Genomic DNA, 17,123 nt, shown 5'->3' with positions numbered 1-17,123 from the left:
ACTATTCTCTCATGAAAAACCCAAAACCCATTTGAAGAATCTTTAAGAGGAACTAAATGGACATTGTCTCTTGCAGAAGAAAAATTCAGCTATGTCACTCTAACTTAAAAACTGCAGAATGAATCCACTCCAATGACTGCCATTAAATCACTCATACTTTTTGATTTGCTAAAACACACTGGCTTGTGTCCTGCCTTTCACCTCAAAGCATGTAAATCACATGCTTGACAAAATGTTAAGTTTGTCTCACAAAGGAAAAAGCTGTCTCTGAAGGCCCAACCGCAAGAAAAAAAAATATTTGAAAATATCTTTCTAAACTTAGCAAGCAAAGCTAAAATCAAAGCACAACAGCAGGGAGAAATAAGTTGTTACATCCAATTTCATACATATTTAAAATACAAAAGCCATGCAACTCGTGACCAAGAAGGACTGAGAGCATGCACGTGTGCAATATTTAGTGGTGGGATGTACAAATAAACCACCACCATGTAAAGCAGCTTTCTGCCACGCTTCAGCAACCACAAGTGAACACACCATCTTTCCAAGAGGTGCACATTTTGTCACACAGTCTCTGGCTCCCCTGAGCACCCTTAGCCTGGCCCCCACCATCAGAAACACGTGGAAACCCAAAACAAAGGCCAAGCCAAAACTAGGAAATTGCAGGTCTCCTGTGTCTGGAGAGAGAACAGCATTAATTATGAAGTGATTAACTTCTATCAGACTTTTTGTTGTGTCAGTAAAGGAGAGGGAAGGGCTGAGGTTGCTGATATGCATTTGGCATCCCACATCCATGTAACACCACCTTCTTGGAAATGGTGACGGTGATGCAGGTTGTGTATCTTGGGGGAATGTGACCTATACACATTGGTTAACAAACTGGTATTTCACTGGCATCATTTCATACAGGCCTGCAGGAGAGAGTCAGTGGTCTCACATCAGCTCAGTCCTCTGGATACACAGAGAATGAAAATGCCAAAGTGTTAAAAAATACCTGCAGAACAGGAAGCCACGTATGGGCATGGTCTCCCACTCAATTTAGCAAATTAAATATTACACCAAGTTTGGGGGTTTCTCTGTGGGGATTTTTGAAGGAGTTTTGAGGGAGTTAGAAACAGGACTTCTGAGTTTTTAGATGGTACAGTTCATGTTCTTATGTTCTACATGGGCAGGAAGGGTGAGTTCAGCTCACATCTTCACTGTATGGCTCAGAACATCACAAGACGTTACAAGACATTTTAAGGAGTTATTGCCCAATAAAACACTGCCAAAGATATTTATGTTTTTGACCCAATCCTTAAATATTTCAACTTCTAGACCCATGTTACAGTGTGAACTTTCTTAGCCAATCATGTTATTACACACAAACCTACAGTGCTGCATTTTAAACTTCTTTTTTACCTCTGTAACTACTTTTATTTTAAACACTAAAACTCTCAACTTTCTTCCATTTAATAGATCTCTACTTCAAACTATAAATTCACATTCTTTCTTCTAACACCCAAGTTTAGAAGCCTTTTCCAAGTTCTCAAATCAAATCCAGTGTTTAGGATTAAACTTTGGTTTACAAGCCCGAAGTTCTTTGGCTTTATTTAAACTTTGGCTTACAAGCCCAAAGTTCTACGAATTCCTTGCATTTCAGGTTCCAACATTGCTCTTTAAATTTTATATCAGATCCTCTATGTTAGAACAGAGTCAAAGGGGTCATTTGATGATATTTGTACACAGTCTAATAATGATTCTAGGGACAGACACATGAAGAAGAGAAGGTGCTGTATAAATGTAGATAATAACCAAAACCTCAGAAGAAGTGGTGTGCAGAGAGATTAAGTAGAATAAAATTAGTGCTAATTTGTTTTAGGCAATCCTGAAGTTGCTCTTTCAGGAAGGCAACTACATGGCTACAAACTGAATATCCCAAATGACACATGGCACCATTCCACAAGCAACCAGCCCTGTGGGACAGTCATTCTGCAGGCAGGGTGGAGTACTGGGGCACTAATGACACAAGCTAATTCCTAATTATCCAGCTATGTAATACCCTGCAGGGTTGCAGGGTTTTTCCCTTGTTAAATATCAGTTAGTTTCCTAACCTTTTTTTTTTTTTTTTGGTAGGCTTTTAGCAGCTTAACAACTGCTGTCTATATTAAACACTACATCAAATAGGAAAATTACATAAAGCAAAAAAACACCAGGGATGTGAGTGGTGTTGGCCAGAAAGAAAACAGGTCACTGTCAACTCAAGTGAGAGAAGACTCCCAGTTCATGGCAGGGCCAAGAGACCAGTTAAAAACCAGAAATAAAGCAGAATAAAAACCAGAAATAACCAGAAAAAAAAGCAGAAATAAAGTGGAGAATCAGTGAAGCACTCCACATTTTTAGTGTCTCTCAGCATAGCCAGACAACTCCAGATCTGTCCCAGCTCCTCTGTGTGCACAGGAAAGCTTTCCATTTAAGAATACTTTCTTACTGGAAATTGTTGAAGTAATTCAAGGCTATATGAAAACCAAAGCAGTCAGCAGCCATACCATGTAATTTACAAATTACATCCTCCTGTTCTGCTTTCCAGCTCTTGTTAACCAAAAATGCTGAGGCCCTTTGCTCTACTCCTAGCTACTTTTCCAGGGAGGTGAAGTGTCCAGAATCAGCTGCATCTCCACACAATGCTGGTCAGAGAAAGGCAACAAAGCTGGTGAAGGACCTGGAACATATATCCTATGAGAAGCAGCTGAGAGAGCTGGGGGTGTTTAGCCTGGAGAAGATGTTCAGGAGAGACATTGTATTCTTTGTTTTCTTGAAGAATAACTTCAAGATATTTCAACAAAATACGTGTAGACATAAAGCAATATTTATATTTTAAAAAACAACTAGATCTTGGCTGGATGGCAAGTAGTGAAAGAGGGAGAAAATCAGGAGCTCAAAAATTTAAACATTAACTGGGGTTCAAAAAAAGGCACAAAAAAAGGAACAACATTCACATAAAATTAGTGTAAATATGCTGGCTTTTGCCAGCATATCTTTTTGGCAAGTATCAAGTGATCCATGACCTACAGCACACCCTAACAGTTTTTCAGTTGATAAAACAACAGTAATATGCAGTTTAAAAGCTTCATATAGTGTTACATTTTTACAAAAGCCTTGTACCTAAGTGAGATGGTGCCTGCGGTTTTTCAAAGAAGCCATGAAATCCACGTTTGAAAGTTATCAGGGAATTAAGTTTTATTGAAAGTAACAAAAATAATGGTAAAATCTGTTTCACTTCAATTCCTAGAATCAATTTGAGGAAATTAAAATACACTTGAAATTCAAACTAATTTTGAATCTTCAACATTAAAAAGGTTTTGTGCACTACACTTAAAACAAAGTGTACTCTTGTGAAAGATTTCATTGTGAAGTATTAGATGGTTTCAACATTTTGAATTCCTAAAGATTCACTACAAGGGTAAGACCCTATCATTCTCAAAAACATCCCAAGAAGGCATTCAAAAAATACTAATGAAAATTCAACGGTGCAATTCTGAAAAAAGGTAATCACATAAAGAGATGATATTTTGTGAGAGACTGCTGCACTATCCTATCCTGGGACAACTGAAATATCCTTGGTATTTACAAAGGGGGGAAATGTTCTTAAGGTAACATCATACCTCAAAATGCAACTGCTTGAAAATCTTATCTGTGAAATGCTTTTGGCTTGTTTCTCCCAGCCCACTAATCCCATTTAGCTTGTTAGAAGCTGTTTTATTAACAGCCAAAATAAAAGAAAATAAAACTTGAAAACATTAGCTAGCACTGTAGGAGCAAGGACCTTCAAATATACAGTATAAAATTTAACAGTCCAGACATTTCAGGCCATTTATATTCATACAAATTTTGAATTCTACTTAATTACATCCCAAGCAGTTATTTTTATCCTAGACACCAATACCACTTTCCAATCAGTGCCTGAGTTCACAAGAGGTTTCTTCTCTTGTCAGTATTTTGGTTTTTAATTCCCTGGTATTTTATTGCTGGTTTTGGTCTGACCCCAGGTGAGTGATTAGTGCCCTAAACATGCTCACATATCCATCTGCACTTGCTCAAGATACTTGATTTTCCAGTCAACAGACTTCCAACATATCTGCTCCATCCTCTTCACTCCTGGAGGAAGCCATGGATGCAGAAGGAGCCTCCAGGCACAGAACACTTCTCCCCTGAAGCCAAGGATGCCAGCTGGAGGAGACAGGGGCTGGAGCAGAGGCTTGGCTTTCCACCACCTTCATTGACATCTAGTACTACCTGCTCCTACACCAGGAAAGCCATATTCTCACAGGAGCCCCACAGTGGGGGCCATTTGTCACAATATTTACAAATATTAGCACTTACAAATGGCAGCACTGCAGCTACCACTGATATTTTCTGCAAGTGAGAAATCTGATATAGCCACGCTCACGTACGAGGAACAGATCTTTGGGTCTCAAATATCAGTGCAGTGAAAAAAAAAAGGATCACATTTCAGTAGATCTATTTTCATGTGTGAAAAATAAAAGCTGCTTCCCAAAACTTTAGCTCTGGCAAACAGGTCTATCATTCAAGCTCAGCAAAAATTAAATATAGCAAGAACCAAGAGCTCTTTTGCCTTGAAAATCAGGAAAGAATTTCCCTCCTGTTAAACTGAAGCAACCTAAAGACTAAGAGAACCCTCATCTGAATTCTAATTCACATTGCTGCTCCAGCCATCAGGATTAATTTGAAATCTGGGCTGACATTACTAGAATCTCCAGCAGGTACGTGGTACCTTCAAATGCTCCATGTGTTATCCCAGGTTATGTTACTCAGAAAATCTCTAGCTCAGGAAAAAACCCAACATGAAGGCTGGATGACATTTCATCCACTCCCATCCTCATGACTCTCCTATGAATCTTCAGAGAGGATTAAAAAAAAAAAAACAAACTTGCAAAATAACAGTAACTCTGACACTTTTCTACAGAATTAAAAAAAATAAATCCCAAACATGAAACCAAAAAACCACACCTTTACCAAAAAATCTACTCTCGTTTTCTGCTTCTATGAACAGAGAATAATAAGGTATTAGAGACTATGTTATGTTGACTGGAAAATAATGAGAGAATTGAAAATACATTTGTTATCAAATAGCTACATAAACATGAAGTTATGATGAGCTAAGATTGCCACTCCTGGATGATACTCGTAATGGTTTTTGTTCGGCCCTATTAATCATGAAGCAGAAGTTTAAAACGGGAATTCAATAAAACAATTAATGAACAGTATGCAAAAAGTACAAACAAAGTCTTGCCAAATCAATAAAACAATTTGTTCACAGACACAAGCCACAAAGGCTTATCTTGACATTAAGTTCCGTTTGCTCCGATAAGGAAATACACCAGCAGCCGCAGCTCTGCGACTTGAAAGAGGAGGTGGGAGGGAAATTGTGAAGTGTCCCAATTCACTTGTAACAGCAATTCCTTACATTATCAGGACTCTCTTATATATATACCCCTGACAGTAAGCATGCTCACAGCAGAGCAGCTGACTTTGAACAGGCTGACCTTGAGCAAGCCAACGACCTCAGCAGCATGTACTTCTGGCTTATTTCACTGCAGCAGCGCAACAGCCTCACCATCTATAGAAGTCTACCGTTTCTGGCCACCACCCCTGACTATTTTAAGACATCCCAATACACTGCAGTGATGCACAGTTCAAAGTGATAGAATAACATCTGCTAGCATGTTGAAGTGGAAGTTGTTTACAGAGGCATTTTTAGCTTGTTCTCGCACCGCGCTTCCCAAACTGACAGAAAAATCAATTGATTAACAGAGCTTTGCTTCTCATTTAAACTTATCAACCCCAAAATTTAATAAACACTGAGCAAGAATTTTAGGCATTGTGAAAGGAGAAAAAAACCCAAGACACCCCACTCTAGATAAAGCTCATTTAGAAGCTTCAAGTATGCGACAGCAATGGGTGAACATGAAAAGGCAATTGCTTCCCGAGATGTCAGCTTGCACAGCTTCTCCCCTTGCTCACTGCTTTAAAGAAAAGCTGTATTAAGAGATATGTTTATTTGTATACAGGTTTTTAACTGCTATTTGAAACACACAGAAGTTGTATGCTGATCTGACATCAGGGGAAGATAATCATCTACTGGGATGCAAGGGTTGTGTCGCTGAGCCATAACAACCCATCCTGCTGACAAGCCCAACCTACAGAGGGAAAACATTCAATTTCCAAATCCCACTCCTGGGAGAGTCACTGTCGCTCTGTGTTCCCAGGAGTCCCTGGAGTGACAAGGACCAAGTTACAAAGGCCAGGGAGAAAACAAGCCTCTCTGGGAATTTATGGCCATGAGAATTTTTTTTCTAATTTTGAAGGAATGCATGTAAGAAAGGAGAACAAGAAGTCAAGCATATTGCACAAAGATGAGGGGGGACAAAACCAGCCTAAACTGAGGGTGGTTTATTCTGAAACTTAGAATGAAGCTGTAAAAGTCATAAATAAAAAGCTGTCCTGCTGCAACAGCCTCAGAGCACGCACTGAGCCCTCGCTGAGCCCAGCTCAGGGGTAGTAATTAAACCACACAGCTCAACTACTTTATTCTCCTTCCAAAACCCTTTAAAACAGAAGAGCCCATATCAGACCAAGTCACTCTTTGAGCAGCAGCAGAACTGACTGGGCAAGTGAAAACAGTGTCATAACCACAGAACACAATTATTATCACTTTTCCTCTGTCCTCTCTGATCTTCATGGGAGAGGAGGGTAAGAGGAGGAGAGGGGGAAAAGCCTGCTCTCAGCCACCAGGAACACATCCAACAGCAATTTTTCCATCTCTCTGAGCTCCGTTGCAACACTATTGACATTTGGCATTTTGTCTGGAACGAGTCTGTTGATTAGGCACTACCCTTAGTTGGAAGGCTGGAGGGAGAATATCACTGTCCAGCTCTGGAATGGGGTGACTGCACTGAGTGCATCTACTCACATCACTTGCTTTTCCTTATGAGTGCACTGCTGAATACCCAGGATCGTATTTTACTGCTGTCACCAGCAGAACAGAAAAAACATTTCTGAGCTACGAGCATCTCTTACTAAGCAGACAGCTTCCATTCTGCCACACCACTGCAGCTGCCCACCAGCCTATGGGGTCCAGCTGGTGCCCACTTATATTGCTTCTCACTTGCTTTGTTTTCCCAATGAATTTGGTATGCTAAACAACAGTTTGCCTGCAGATCCCTGGATGCCAAAAGGAACAATCCTTTGGGTGGGAAACCAAGGGCTTATGATGCCTCAGGTTTTAGCTTTTATATTTTTCACATTCTGTATTGTTTTAAGTGGGTGGGCCTGGGCTTCACATGAGGGGATGGTGAGCTCTGTGCACAGAGCAGGGAGACAAAACAATTCCTGCTCCAGCTGGGCACCAAGGACAAATGATCCAAATCTCAGCCCAGGAGCACAAACCCCGTGGGCTGGAGAGAGAAAAACAAGCAGGGTGGGACTGCCTGGGCTAAAGCTGGGCTGGGACAATGAACTGCAAGGTGCAAATGGAGCAGAACTGATCCCAGGGAGAGACCCCGGGAGCGCTCGTGCATTTTGGGGCCATTTTGGTTCATCTTGGGTGCAGCCCTGGCTGGGCTCTGGTGCTGCCCAAGGTGGGTCCATGGAGGAGATCCTTGGAATAAATCCCTGCTCTATTCTTTAGCTCTGTCCAGCCTCTGCTCTAGGTCAGACTTCATAAGGCATCATTTATCCTCAAAACACATTTTCAGTCAAGCTTCCAGCTGCACTCTACCAGCAATATAATCTGACACAGCACAAAGGTGATGATGTTTTCCTTGGAGACAGGAGGTGCAATAACCATGGAGGCAGCCACAGGGGCTGGTGATGAGGCACTGTTGAACTCCTTTTGGGGGCTGTGCTGCAGGATCCTGCAGTGAAGTAACACACTCACTCCTACACCTGCAATGGCTACTGTCAGATCCACAGTACTAAGGGGATTTTATGAATGATGGGTTTGGGAAGGTTTACTGAAGACTCAATTTTAAAATCCCCTTAGGAAGGCAACCTAAATCAATATGAAGGTGATTCCCCTTGAAAAAACAACTGAGCAGTAATTCCCTGAAGAGTTGCCTCTGAGTGCCATACACTGAGAGGGTCACTGCTTCCCATGGCAACAGCAAGGAAGGTTACCTGGCTCCCTGAAGCAGATGGGCAGCTCCACCTTGACCATTTCACTCCACTCCTCTTGGAGGCTACTGCTAATTGCAGACAGCCATTCTGAAGCCTCTCTTCTCATACCTGCTTTCCCAAATGCACCTCACCTCAGGAAAGAGGCAAAACAAAGGAAAATGACTTGCAGAGAGAAACACCATGCCCTGGGAGAACTGTCTGCCTTGCCACATGAGCACAAGAGGCCAGACTTAGAAACAGATGTTTTGATTCTCCACCTCCACAGCCTGCACTGCTTTCCATTTGGGATGCAACACTCCCCTTCTCATGATTTGGGGCACAGTTGACCTGAATCATGACTCCTCATACCATTTCCATAAATGACAAAAGCTTGATCACCTACACTGTATGTAAGGGTATTTTCTTTTGAAAATGTACACACTGCTTAGTTATTTACCTCTTTAGATCACTCATAAAAGGTCAGCAGTCTTAATGTGTGAGGCCAGAAGCAGAAAATGGCTTCAAATACCAGATCTCTCTAGTCCACAGCTATTAAAATCCAGACCAGCATAAAAAGAGCATGTAAGCACAGACACTGCCTTTCAGGGAAAGAGCATTGAGAATAACATCTGATCTTTAAAACAAATAAAAAATCATCTCTGACTTCAGACAGTGAATTGTAGCCAGTATTTATTCACACCCATACTCAGCAATTTCTAGCAATACAACAAACAGGAGCTTCCAAAAGGTAACAAAGTGTCAAAATCTATTTTTCATACTTCTTTTAAGCATTTTCTTATTTTCCCTTTGCTTGTCAAAGCTGAAACAGAAACAGGAAAACATCAAGTCATTATCACTCCATACAGTCTGTCTCCATTTTTGTGCTTTTTTTATACCCTTTGAAAATTCAGTTAGTCTCATGTTTAGGAGCTCTCCTCATCCAAAAGTTCCCTAAGTCATCATCATGTCACGTCTCCTGCTGCTATAGGCAAAGGAAGTCAGCCCATTATCCATTCACCTGGCTACCTAATGTCCCCCTCCTTAAGTCCTAATCCTCTTATTACTCATTTTTCCAACTCATTACTCACTTCCTCTTACAGATGCAAAATAATGACACTATAATTCAAAATAAACAGCCTAACACTGGATATTGGGGCATTCTCCATTCTCATGATCATTAGTTCACTCTGGTCCCAGGAACGAAAAAAACAGCAGCAATGATCAGACTAGGGGGGAAAAAACCAACAAAACAAAACCAAAAAGCACCACTAACAAACAACCTTTTCTCTTTATTCAGTTTTGTAAAACTTGTTTGGACATGCAAACAGGTCAAGCCTGCACTATCACTCCCAGGCTCTTCTAATACAAAAAGCTTTTAAGTACAGTTATATTTTATATCTAACTGCTCCTTATTTGATTGACCAAAAGCACAACAACTCTTAAAACAAATGCCATCTCAACACAAGATACTCTCTGAAGGCCCTTCACATTCTTCTGTAAGACTTTTCACTTCAAATTTCCCCAGCATCATCTATTTTAAAAGCTTTTGAATCAAACCCCTATTTTCTGCTATTATTTGCACTAGTCTGGTGCTTCCAAAGGAACAAAAAGAAATTTTGAGGAACTGCCAGTCTACTCAAAGTTAGTTTGAATCACACAACTGGTAGAGAGCTACACATCCATGATGAAATCCAGCATGCTGAAAACCTGCTCAGAATGGAAAACTTCTGATGAAAGTAATTTTGAAGTATAGTTGTTTGGTGGGGGTTTTTCCAAAATTATCTCAACCAATATTTAGATATTAAAAAAAAAAAATTCAAGTAGATGGACCCTAACCATTTTTCTTCTTTTTATTTTCAAACATTACTGACTTAGATGCTACTTTATAGAAGGACTTTATACAAAACAGAGAATATCATCTGCTGAAACCTGGAAATTTACAAAGCACTTAACCATAACTTACTAACAAGGAAATTTTAGCTGCACACACCATATGAGTCCATACCATTCCACAGCACTGACGCAAGACAAGTATATGCACACACAAATCTTATCTTATTCTTGGGGGATGACATTTTTGAATAAACACCCACAGGGAACCCCACTTACTCACATTTGAGTGCAATTCAAGCATCCAAAATGCCAAGGAGCTGCACACTGATCCTGCCAGCAATGACCTGCCCAAACCCAGAAGAGTGCCAGAATTCTATTGAGAGCTGCAAAGCAACACCAAGCCAAGTAAAACACAACTACAGCTACTGCATTTTTATGTAGGCAACTAAAAAAGAACAATTATCTTGTCTACTGAGCCATCTGAACCAGAAAAAAAAAATGCTGAAAGTAGTTAGTTGAGGCTGAAGTGTTCCAATAGGACCACCCAGCCTGGCTGTCCACAGTCTCCCCTCTGTTCTTGGGGAGAAAGAAGTGAAAAATGACAATAGTTCACAATAATCTGAAACTGCTTCAATAAATTAAAAAGCCAAAACAGGTTGGGAAGTATTCTCAGCCCGTGCATCTTGAGTATCTGCTGGATTCTGATTCTGCACAGACCAGGTCAAGGTAAGACCTTTGCACTTGTCCAGAGCCTCTCAGAATTCCTGCCATCTTTGCAAACCTGGCCTGATTTGTCCTGAGAGGCCCAAAACCACGGTATCTTTTGATTTTACACAAAATTTATCACAGCTTTTACACTAAAATGAACTCCCAATTTGCTTAACTTTTTATTCCCTCTCCTATATATTTTTGTCTAATGTGAACATGCATCAATCCATAACATTTCCCAATTTAGTTTTCTGTTGATGAACTTCATGAAGTTTTTAAATCCTCTGCTGCAGTTTGCAATTAAGTAATAGAGAATGCAGGTGATGAATTAGAATATTTTATGTGAGCACTGTACATGAACTGTTCTTGTTTACGAGCTACAGTCAAAAAATAGATTCCTCTGGCATGAACTCCAATCACTAATTTCATCAAGCCTAGAATTGCAGTGCACAAGTTTTCATTTCCAGCATGAATAGCTGTAAAATATTTCAAATTTTCTTCCAAGTACTCGTTGTCCTAGTTTACTAGCTTCTTACTCAATCAGCAGATGGGCAATACACAGCACATCCTACTGCCAGTGATGCAAAGCAGAACTGAAAGATCCTGAAAAATCTTCAAGTTTAGCTCATAAGGGAAACAAAAGGACTAAATATTGATATTTTTTAAATGCCAGGCAGATTGGGTAACTATTCAAAGAAAACTTTAAAAAAAATAACCAAACAAAACCATTGAAAACATACATCCATTTCCAGGCAAAAGTAGAATGCAACCATATACCAAAATCATTTTAAACATCCTTCTGGTATCACCCTAAACATTTAAGCATCCTATCACTCCCTAACTCCAGAAATTTACTGAACTCCACAGCTGCTGAAGGCACTCAGTCAGAATGGAGTTTCTAAGAACTAGGCAAAATATTTACAAGTGCTGGAAAAAAACAGAGGCATTTACATAATCTTTGGCAACAGGATATAGAAACATGGCACTTCTAGGACACTGTCCAGCTGCTTACAGGAAAAAAAATCCATCATGTTAGGAAGGCTGGAAAGACATCCTAAACAAGCAAATGAAAGATAATTTTTTTTTTCTTTTCCTTTTGAACAGTCTCAGAGGTCTCAAAATAGCAGTAAGTGATGGCTTCAGAGAGCAATACAAAACATATTTCCAGGAAAAGACAAGACTATAGAAACAGTCAAAGCAAGTATTCACATTCAAAATGGCAACCAACTACAGAACTTTCACATTCCTAGATGGTTTTATCCTTTCCAAATCATTCTTACTAGTTACCTGGAGGAACAATTACTTAAGCCATTAACTTGAAGAAATACTAAAACCTTGCTCCATAACAGGTAAAAAAACCAAAGTAAAAGACACTTACCTGTAATACCGAGATTGTAAGTAAGTAGAACAAATAGTCTTTGATACATGGCTGGCAGACCCAAAGTCTATGACTTTGACCCGGTAAGGCTGCCGAACAGGATCCACCAACATAATGTTCTCTGGTTTGAGGTCAGCATGGATTAAACCCAGACTTTTTAGTTTTTTCAGTGCAGTGGCCACCTGTTGCAGAATAGGCCTTATTACTTTCAGTTGCAGAGGGCTGAATTTGTTTTGTTTCAGGAAGTCATACAAGTTCTGTTCCAACATCTCAAAAACCAGACAGGTGTGGTTACGATGCTGAAAGCACTCGTAGGCTCTCACAAAGTTAAATTCATCAGCATTTTCAGTGCTTAGCCTCGCTAAGATGCTCACTTCGATCTGCCCTTGGCGCACGTACGAAGGGTGATTCTTCAAGATTTTGATTGCCACGATCTCGTTCGTCCCCCTTTTCCAGCACTTGACTACTTGTCCAAAGGTCCCTCGTCCCAAGAAATCAAGCACCTCGTAGGTGTTTTTCACCGAGCACAGCACCTCGTGCTGCACCAGCTGGTAATCCCCGTCCCCGCCGGTGCTGCCCTGCTTGGCGGCGGCGGCCGTGGCCACCACCGTCACCGGGTTGGCCACGCCGCTCTGCAGCATGGCAGGCAGGATGGACAGCTCGTCAACGATCTGCATCGTGCTGCTCTGGTTCTCCAGCTCCTCGCTCTTACGCTTCAATCCACATCGCTGGGCTCCTTCCAGGATATCCGAGCGGCTCCCCTGCGTCCCGGCCCCCGGCGCCTCCAGCTGAGGTTGCTGCGCCCACGCTGCCAACGCTTTTGTAGCACCTGCAGTATTTTTTAAAGCAACGGCATTTGACTGCAACCAAAAGCTCTGTCCTCGAGGTCTATCAAATGGGTTTTTAGTCTGAAAGAAAGTACTAACCCTGTGGGGAGAAATTCCAAAGTTTTTACCATTCACATAGATTTGCGGGTAGGTTCTTTCGTGGTATACGCAACTGCTTGGTTCTAGTTTGAGTTTCTTCACACTACAAAAGGCACTTGACTGGGTTTGATAAACATATGGTGGATAGACCAAGACTTGTGAGGCCATACCTACAGGGGGAGAGGAAAAGGAAAAACAAGTGAAAATTGTGCACATTCCCAAGCTTTCCAGCAGCTGCTACTTCTAAAAGAAAAATCAGGACACAATTGTGTTCTCCAAATGAGCTGGTCTGAAGTTGTTTCATATTTAGTTTCTTGTGGCAGAACAAGGCTCTCACGCTTTACCAGTGCCCACAGGAGGACTTTAGCAGCAGCAGGTTACTGCAGTTAAGTGCTTGAGCTGGTTGCATAGGACTGAGACAGGCTGCAGGACAGCACCGCATGGCATTTTTCAAACAGGGGTCCTACCTTTGTGCTCTTGAACTCAACTTTCATTTCAAACCTCCCACCATTTCTACACACAAAAGTAGCACAGTGTTCAGTAACACAACTGAAACACCAATTCAAACGTTTAGCAACGATGACAACAAATAACTCAGAAGTTCCTAACTGTGAGTCAGTGCTACCTGTTACACAAGGAATCCAACCCATGCACTGTAAACACCAGCAACCTTCCGAGAACAGACCAATGTCACAACTGCCCCGGACCAAAGAATTTCACTGGGATGAAAATGAAAGTGATCAAGCCATGTGATGGGGCCCAAAATAACTCAGGGGGCATGGGCAGGCACACATAAACAACGACAAGGTTCCAGTAACTTACATGTACAGTAACCTAATCCATTCACCAAAGGCAGGTGCTTTCCTTGAGCTCTGCTCCACCCCACTGCAGAAATTCGTGTATCAGTGACAGAGTCATGGGGCTAGAGGCACTGAGTTTACCTTCCAGGTGTCCTCTATGCACTGACCTAGTGTCCCCTTCCAGACCTGTCAAACATCAGCCTTAAACTCATCTGTCATGTAGTTAAGCTAAATTTTCTTTTCTACTAAGAAAAAGGCTCTGGATGGACCCCAGTGTAACTACAAGGTTTCAGGGAAGTTATGGTCTATACCAGTCTGATCAGCTCCCAGAAACAAATTCAATACAATAATACCTTAATTAGATCACTTAATCATACCAAGCACACATGAAAATTCTGGTAATAGGTATTTAAATTGCAGATGAGTCACATAAAACTTGAGCCATACTTGCAGTGACTCTGATCAAATGAAAACTAACCAAAAGCACAGCATAATTATTCTGAAGCTGTGATTTGATTTATGCAAATGAACATTTAGATATCTTAAGAGCAATTAAAATAATCATACCAACACCTCAGTTTAGAATCCTCTAATGGGTTTTGTCCCAGCTGCAGAAGACAACTTCAAAGCCCTCTCCTTCCCAAAGCTGTTTTCTCAGAGCCAGATGATGTAGAAAGCTGGAGACAGCCAGGAAACAGCTGGGCTCTTCTGCCACCAAACATGATGGGACTGCCACTGGCCTCCTGCTCCACACCAAGGATTTAACACCAACTATTAACCTCAAAACACAGGAAAAAATTCCTCAAGCTCTTGACTTCTCTCCCAAATAACGTGCCCCATTACAAGGTGCATAAGCATTGTTGTTGACTAGGAGATCTTACTGCCTTTTCTATCATAACTATATTTAAATAAATCACTTACCCTGATCATATTGTTTAGATATCCAAAATTCAGCCCTCACTGCCTGCCCCAGAAAACACATACATCCAAGCCCCTCTGGAGCTTCCAGTGGCTCCTGCACAGCTCAGGCCAAGCCAAACCTTCTATCAGCACCTTACGACTCCTCCAGTTCTGGGAAGACTCGAATATCACATCTGCCAAAGACACTAAAATATCAAAACAATGCTTAGGGGTTTTCTTGAAACCTTTCAGAGGTTCCCATTACAAAATACTCTGCTTGCTTGTTCATCACACTCCCCTTACTTTTTGACACACGTGTGCTTGAAACAAATAAGATATTCCAACTCAAAAAACATTTACATTTCAAAGAAACTTCTCAAGGACACACTAGTGTGTTATCCCAGTTGGCTGACAGGGGGGTTCAGATGACCAGAATCACTTTCCTGACTCACAGACAAACCCCAGTGCTGGGCAGGCACAGCCACACCACCAAGCCCTGGGAAGGAACAGGTCCCATGCAGCTCCAAGCAGGAGGGAGTGAGGACACCTGGCCCACAGGTGACAATCTGGCCAAGCTGCAGCAGTCCCAGCAGGTCAGTCTGCCCTGGATCTACCTAACAGCCAAAATCCTGCTCCACTGAACTTCTGGAGAAGGTATTTTCCTGTGTAAGCATGTCACCAAAGCTGAGGGCACTAGATGATGATAAGTACTTTGAAAAAGCTACACTGAAATTAAGGATGGTTTTGGAAGACAGGACAGTCCAGCATGAGGAGAACCAAAGGGACCAGAGGCTCACTCAAACCCTCACCTGAGCCTGTGAGGACCACTGGCATTTAAAAATGTGTAAATTTTCTAGAGCTCATGCTGTTCCAACCAGTCCAGAAAGTCTGGAGGAACACAGTCCCAGCTTTCTCTTCAATACTAATTTCAGTGGCATAAGAAAAACTAGACTCTCATCTTTTGGGGTTGGTGTATTTCTTACAGGACTAACTCCACCACCCTGAACTCCAACCAGAGTAACAGCTCTGCTCACAGATAAGAAGTTTTTACTGAGTTATTACAAGAACATTTTTAGCAACTCAAAAAAAAACCACTAAAAAAAAAAAAAAAAGAAAATTGACCATTAAATGGAACAGATAACATACCCTGGAACAGCCTTTGATACAATCATCACAGACTGAACTGGAACAGCCTTTGATACAATCATCACAGACTGAACTAATAAAATAAAATTTTATTTCACACAAATAAAAACAGACTTGTACAATCATCTTATTTCTTACCTTCCCCTAAACACTTCTTCACAACTCCCATCATTTTGCTTGCCTTTTTCTAAGCACACACTTCTAGATGCCAATGTCATTTGGAGAAGCTACAGTATCTTCACATAACCAGTGAATCCTGTGAAACAGGCACACAAAACCCTGCAGCATCCTACACCTGAGACTGCTTAAAGACCTCTGCCACACTCACAGTGTTCAGAAGGCATTTCAGGCAGAAGCATACTCTACCCAACCTATATGCAATGAAATCCATCAGAACAGCATGGAGCTATCCAATACAAGCAGCTGTTGGAGGCCTTTGAGAAGCTAAGTTGATAAACAGAACTGATTTCCTCCCCCCCAACCCAGATGAAAACAAACCCCCACAGACAGCAAAGCTGCACAACAAACCTTGAAGAGAAAGGGAAAATACCACAACACCCTCTACTGTAACAGCACTGCTGTGTTTTAAGGGGTTTTTTGTTGGTTTGGGGTTGTGGGGGTTTTTTTGTGGTTGGGGGTGGTTTGGTTTTTTTGGTTCTGTTTTTCTTACTGGGTTGATTTGTTTGTGGGGTTCAGAAGCTTTTTTAAAACTATATTGAGGTATTTGGACTACAATACAATCCTATGGATAGCTACACCTGAAAGAATAGACTTACTGTGTTGCAGGTTTTCTGTTGCCTTTTTTTTTTTAAACCAGGACTCCCAGCAAAAGAAAATAACACACAGCACATTTTCACCTAGCAGAGAGTGGGTCTTTCTTTTCCCCATCAGAAAAGATTTCACTGAGTTCATACATCTTTCTGCATACTTGTTAATGAGACTGTTCCTGGTCAGACTGCACCTACATTAACAAGCCCAGCTGCAGAAAAAGAGAGGGATCTGCACACAACCAGTGCTAAAAGAAAGAAAAAAACCATCTGTGCTCATTTCAGGGAGATTACTTGAGCCTGAACACATATAAGGAGCTGGTGCACATCTCATAGTTAAATTTAATTTAAAATAAAAACCAAATTGTGCACTACAAGACCCCCCCAGGATGCAAACCAAAGCATCAGAAGGTCTGAAAAGTGCAATTTCCAGGTGACAGTACCACAGGCAGCCTCGGAGTAATTCCCCACTTGACTTTCAGTTTAGTCCATTTAGTCCATTGCTCCACAC

The 17,123-nt window shown here is 41.2% G+C and overlaps 1 protein-coding gene across 4 annotated transcripts in view; it reads right to left on the bottom strand.

The window, feature by feature from the left end:
• The window catches only part of HIPK3 (homeodomain interacting protein kinase 3), a 68,473-nt gene that overhangs the window by 40,205 nt on the left and 11,145 nt on the right, over nt 1-17,123 (bottom strand). For 3 of the 4 annotated variants that reach the window (XM_030240123.2, XM_050974941.1, XM_018921981.3), the window contains exon 2: nt 12,074-13,169. In XM_030240123.2, the coding sequence (XP_030095983.1) occupies nt 12,074-13,167 (1,094 nt within the window). In that variant the 5' untranslated portion in view covers nt 13,168-13,169. Of the gene's footprint in view, nt 1-12,073; nt 13,170-17,123 lie in introns of those variants that run through there. The other variant, XM_050974943.1, reaches the window with a different exon arrangement.

The sequence above is a fragment of the Serinus canaria genome, chromosome 5 (assembly GCF_022539315.1).
Source record: "Serinus canaria isolate serCan28SL12 chromosome 5, serCan2020, whole genome shotgun sequence".
NCBI lineage: Eukaryota > Metazoa > Chordata > Aves > Passeriformes > Fringillidae > Serinus > Serinus canaria.
This window is presented reverse-complemented; position numbering and strand designations above follow the sequence as displayed.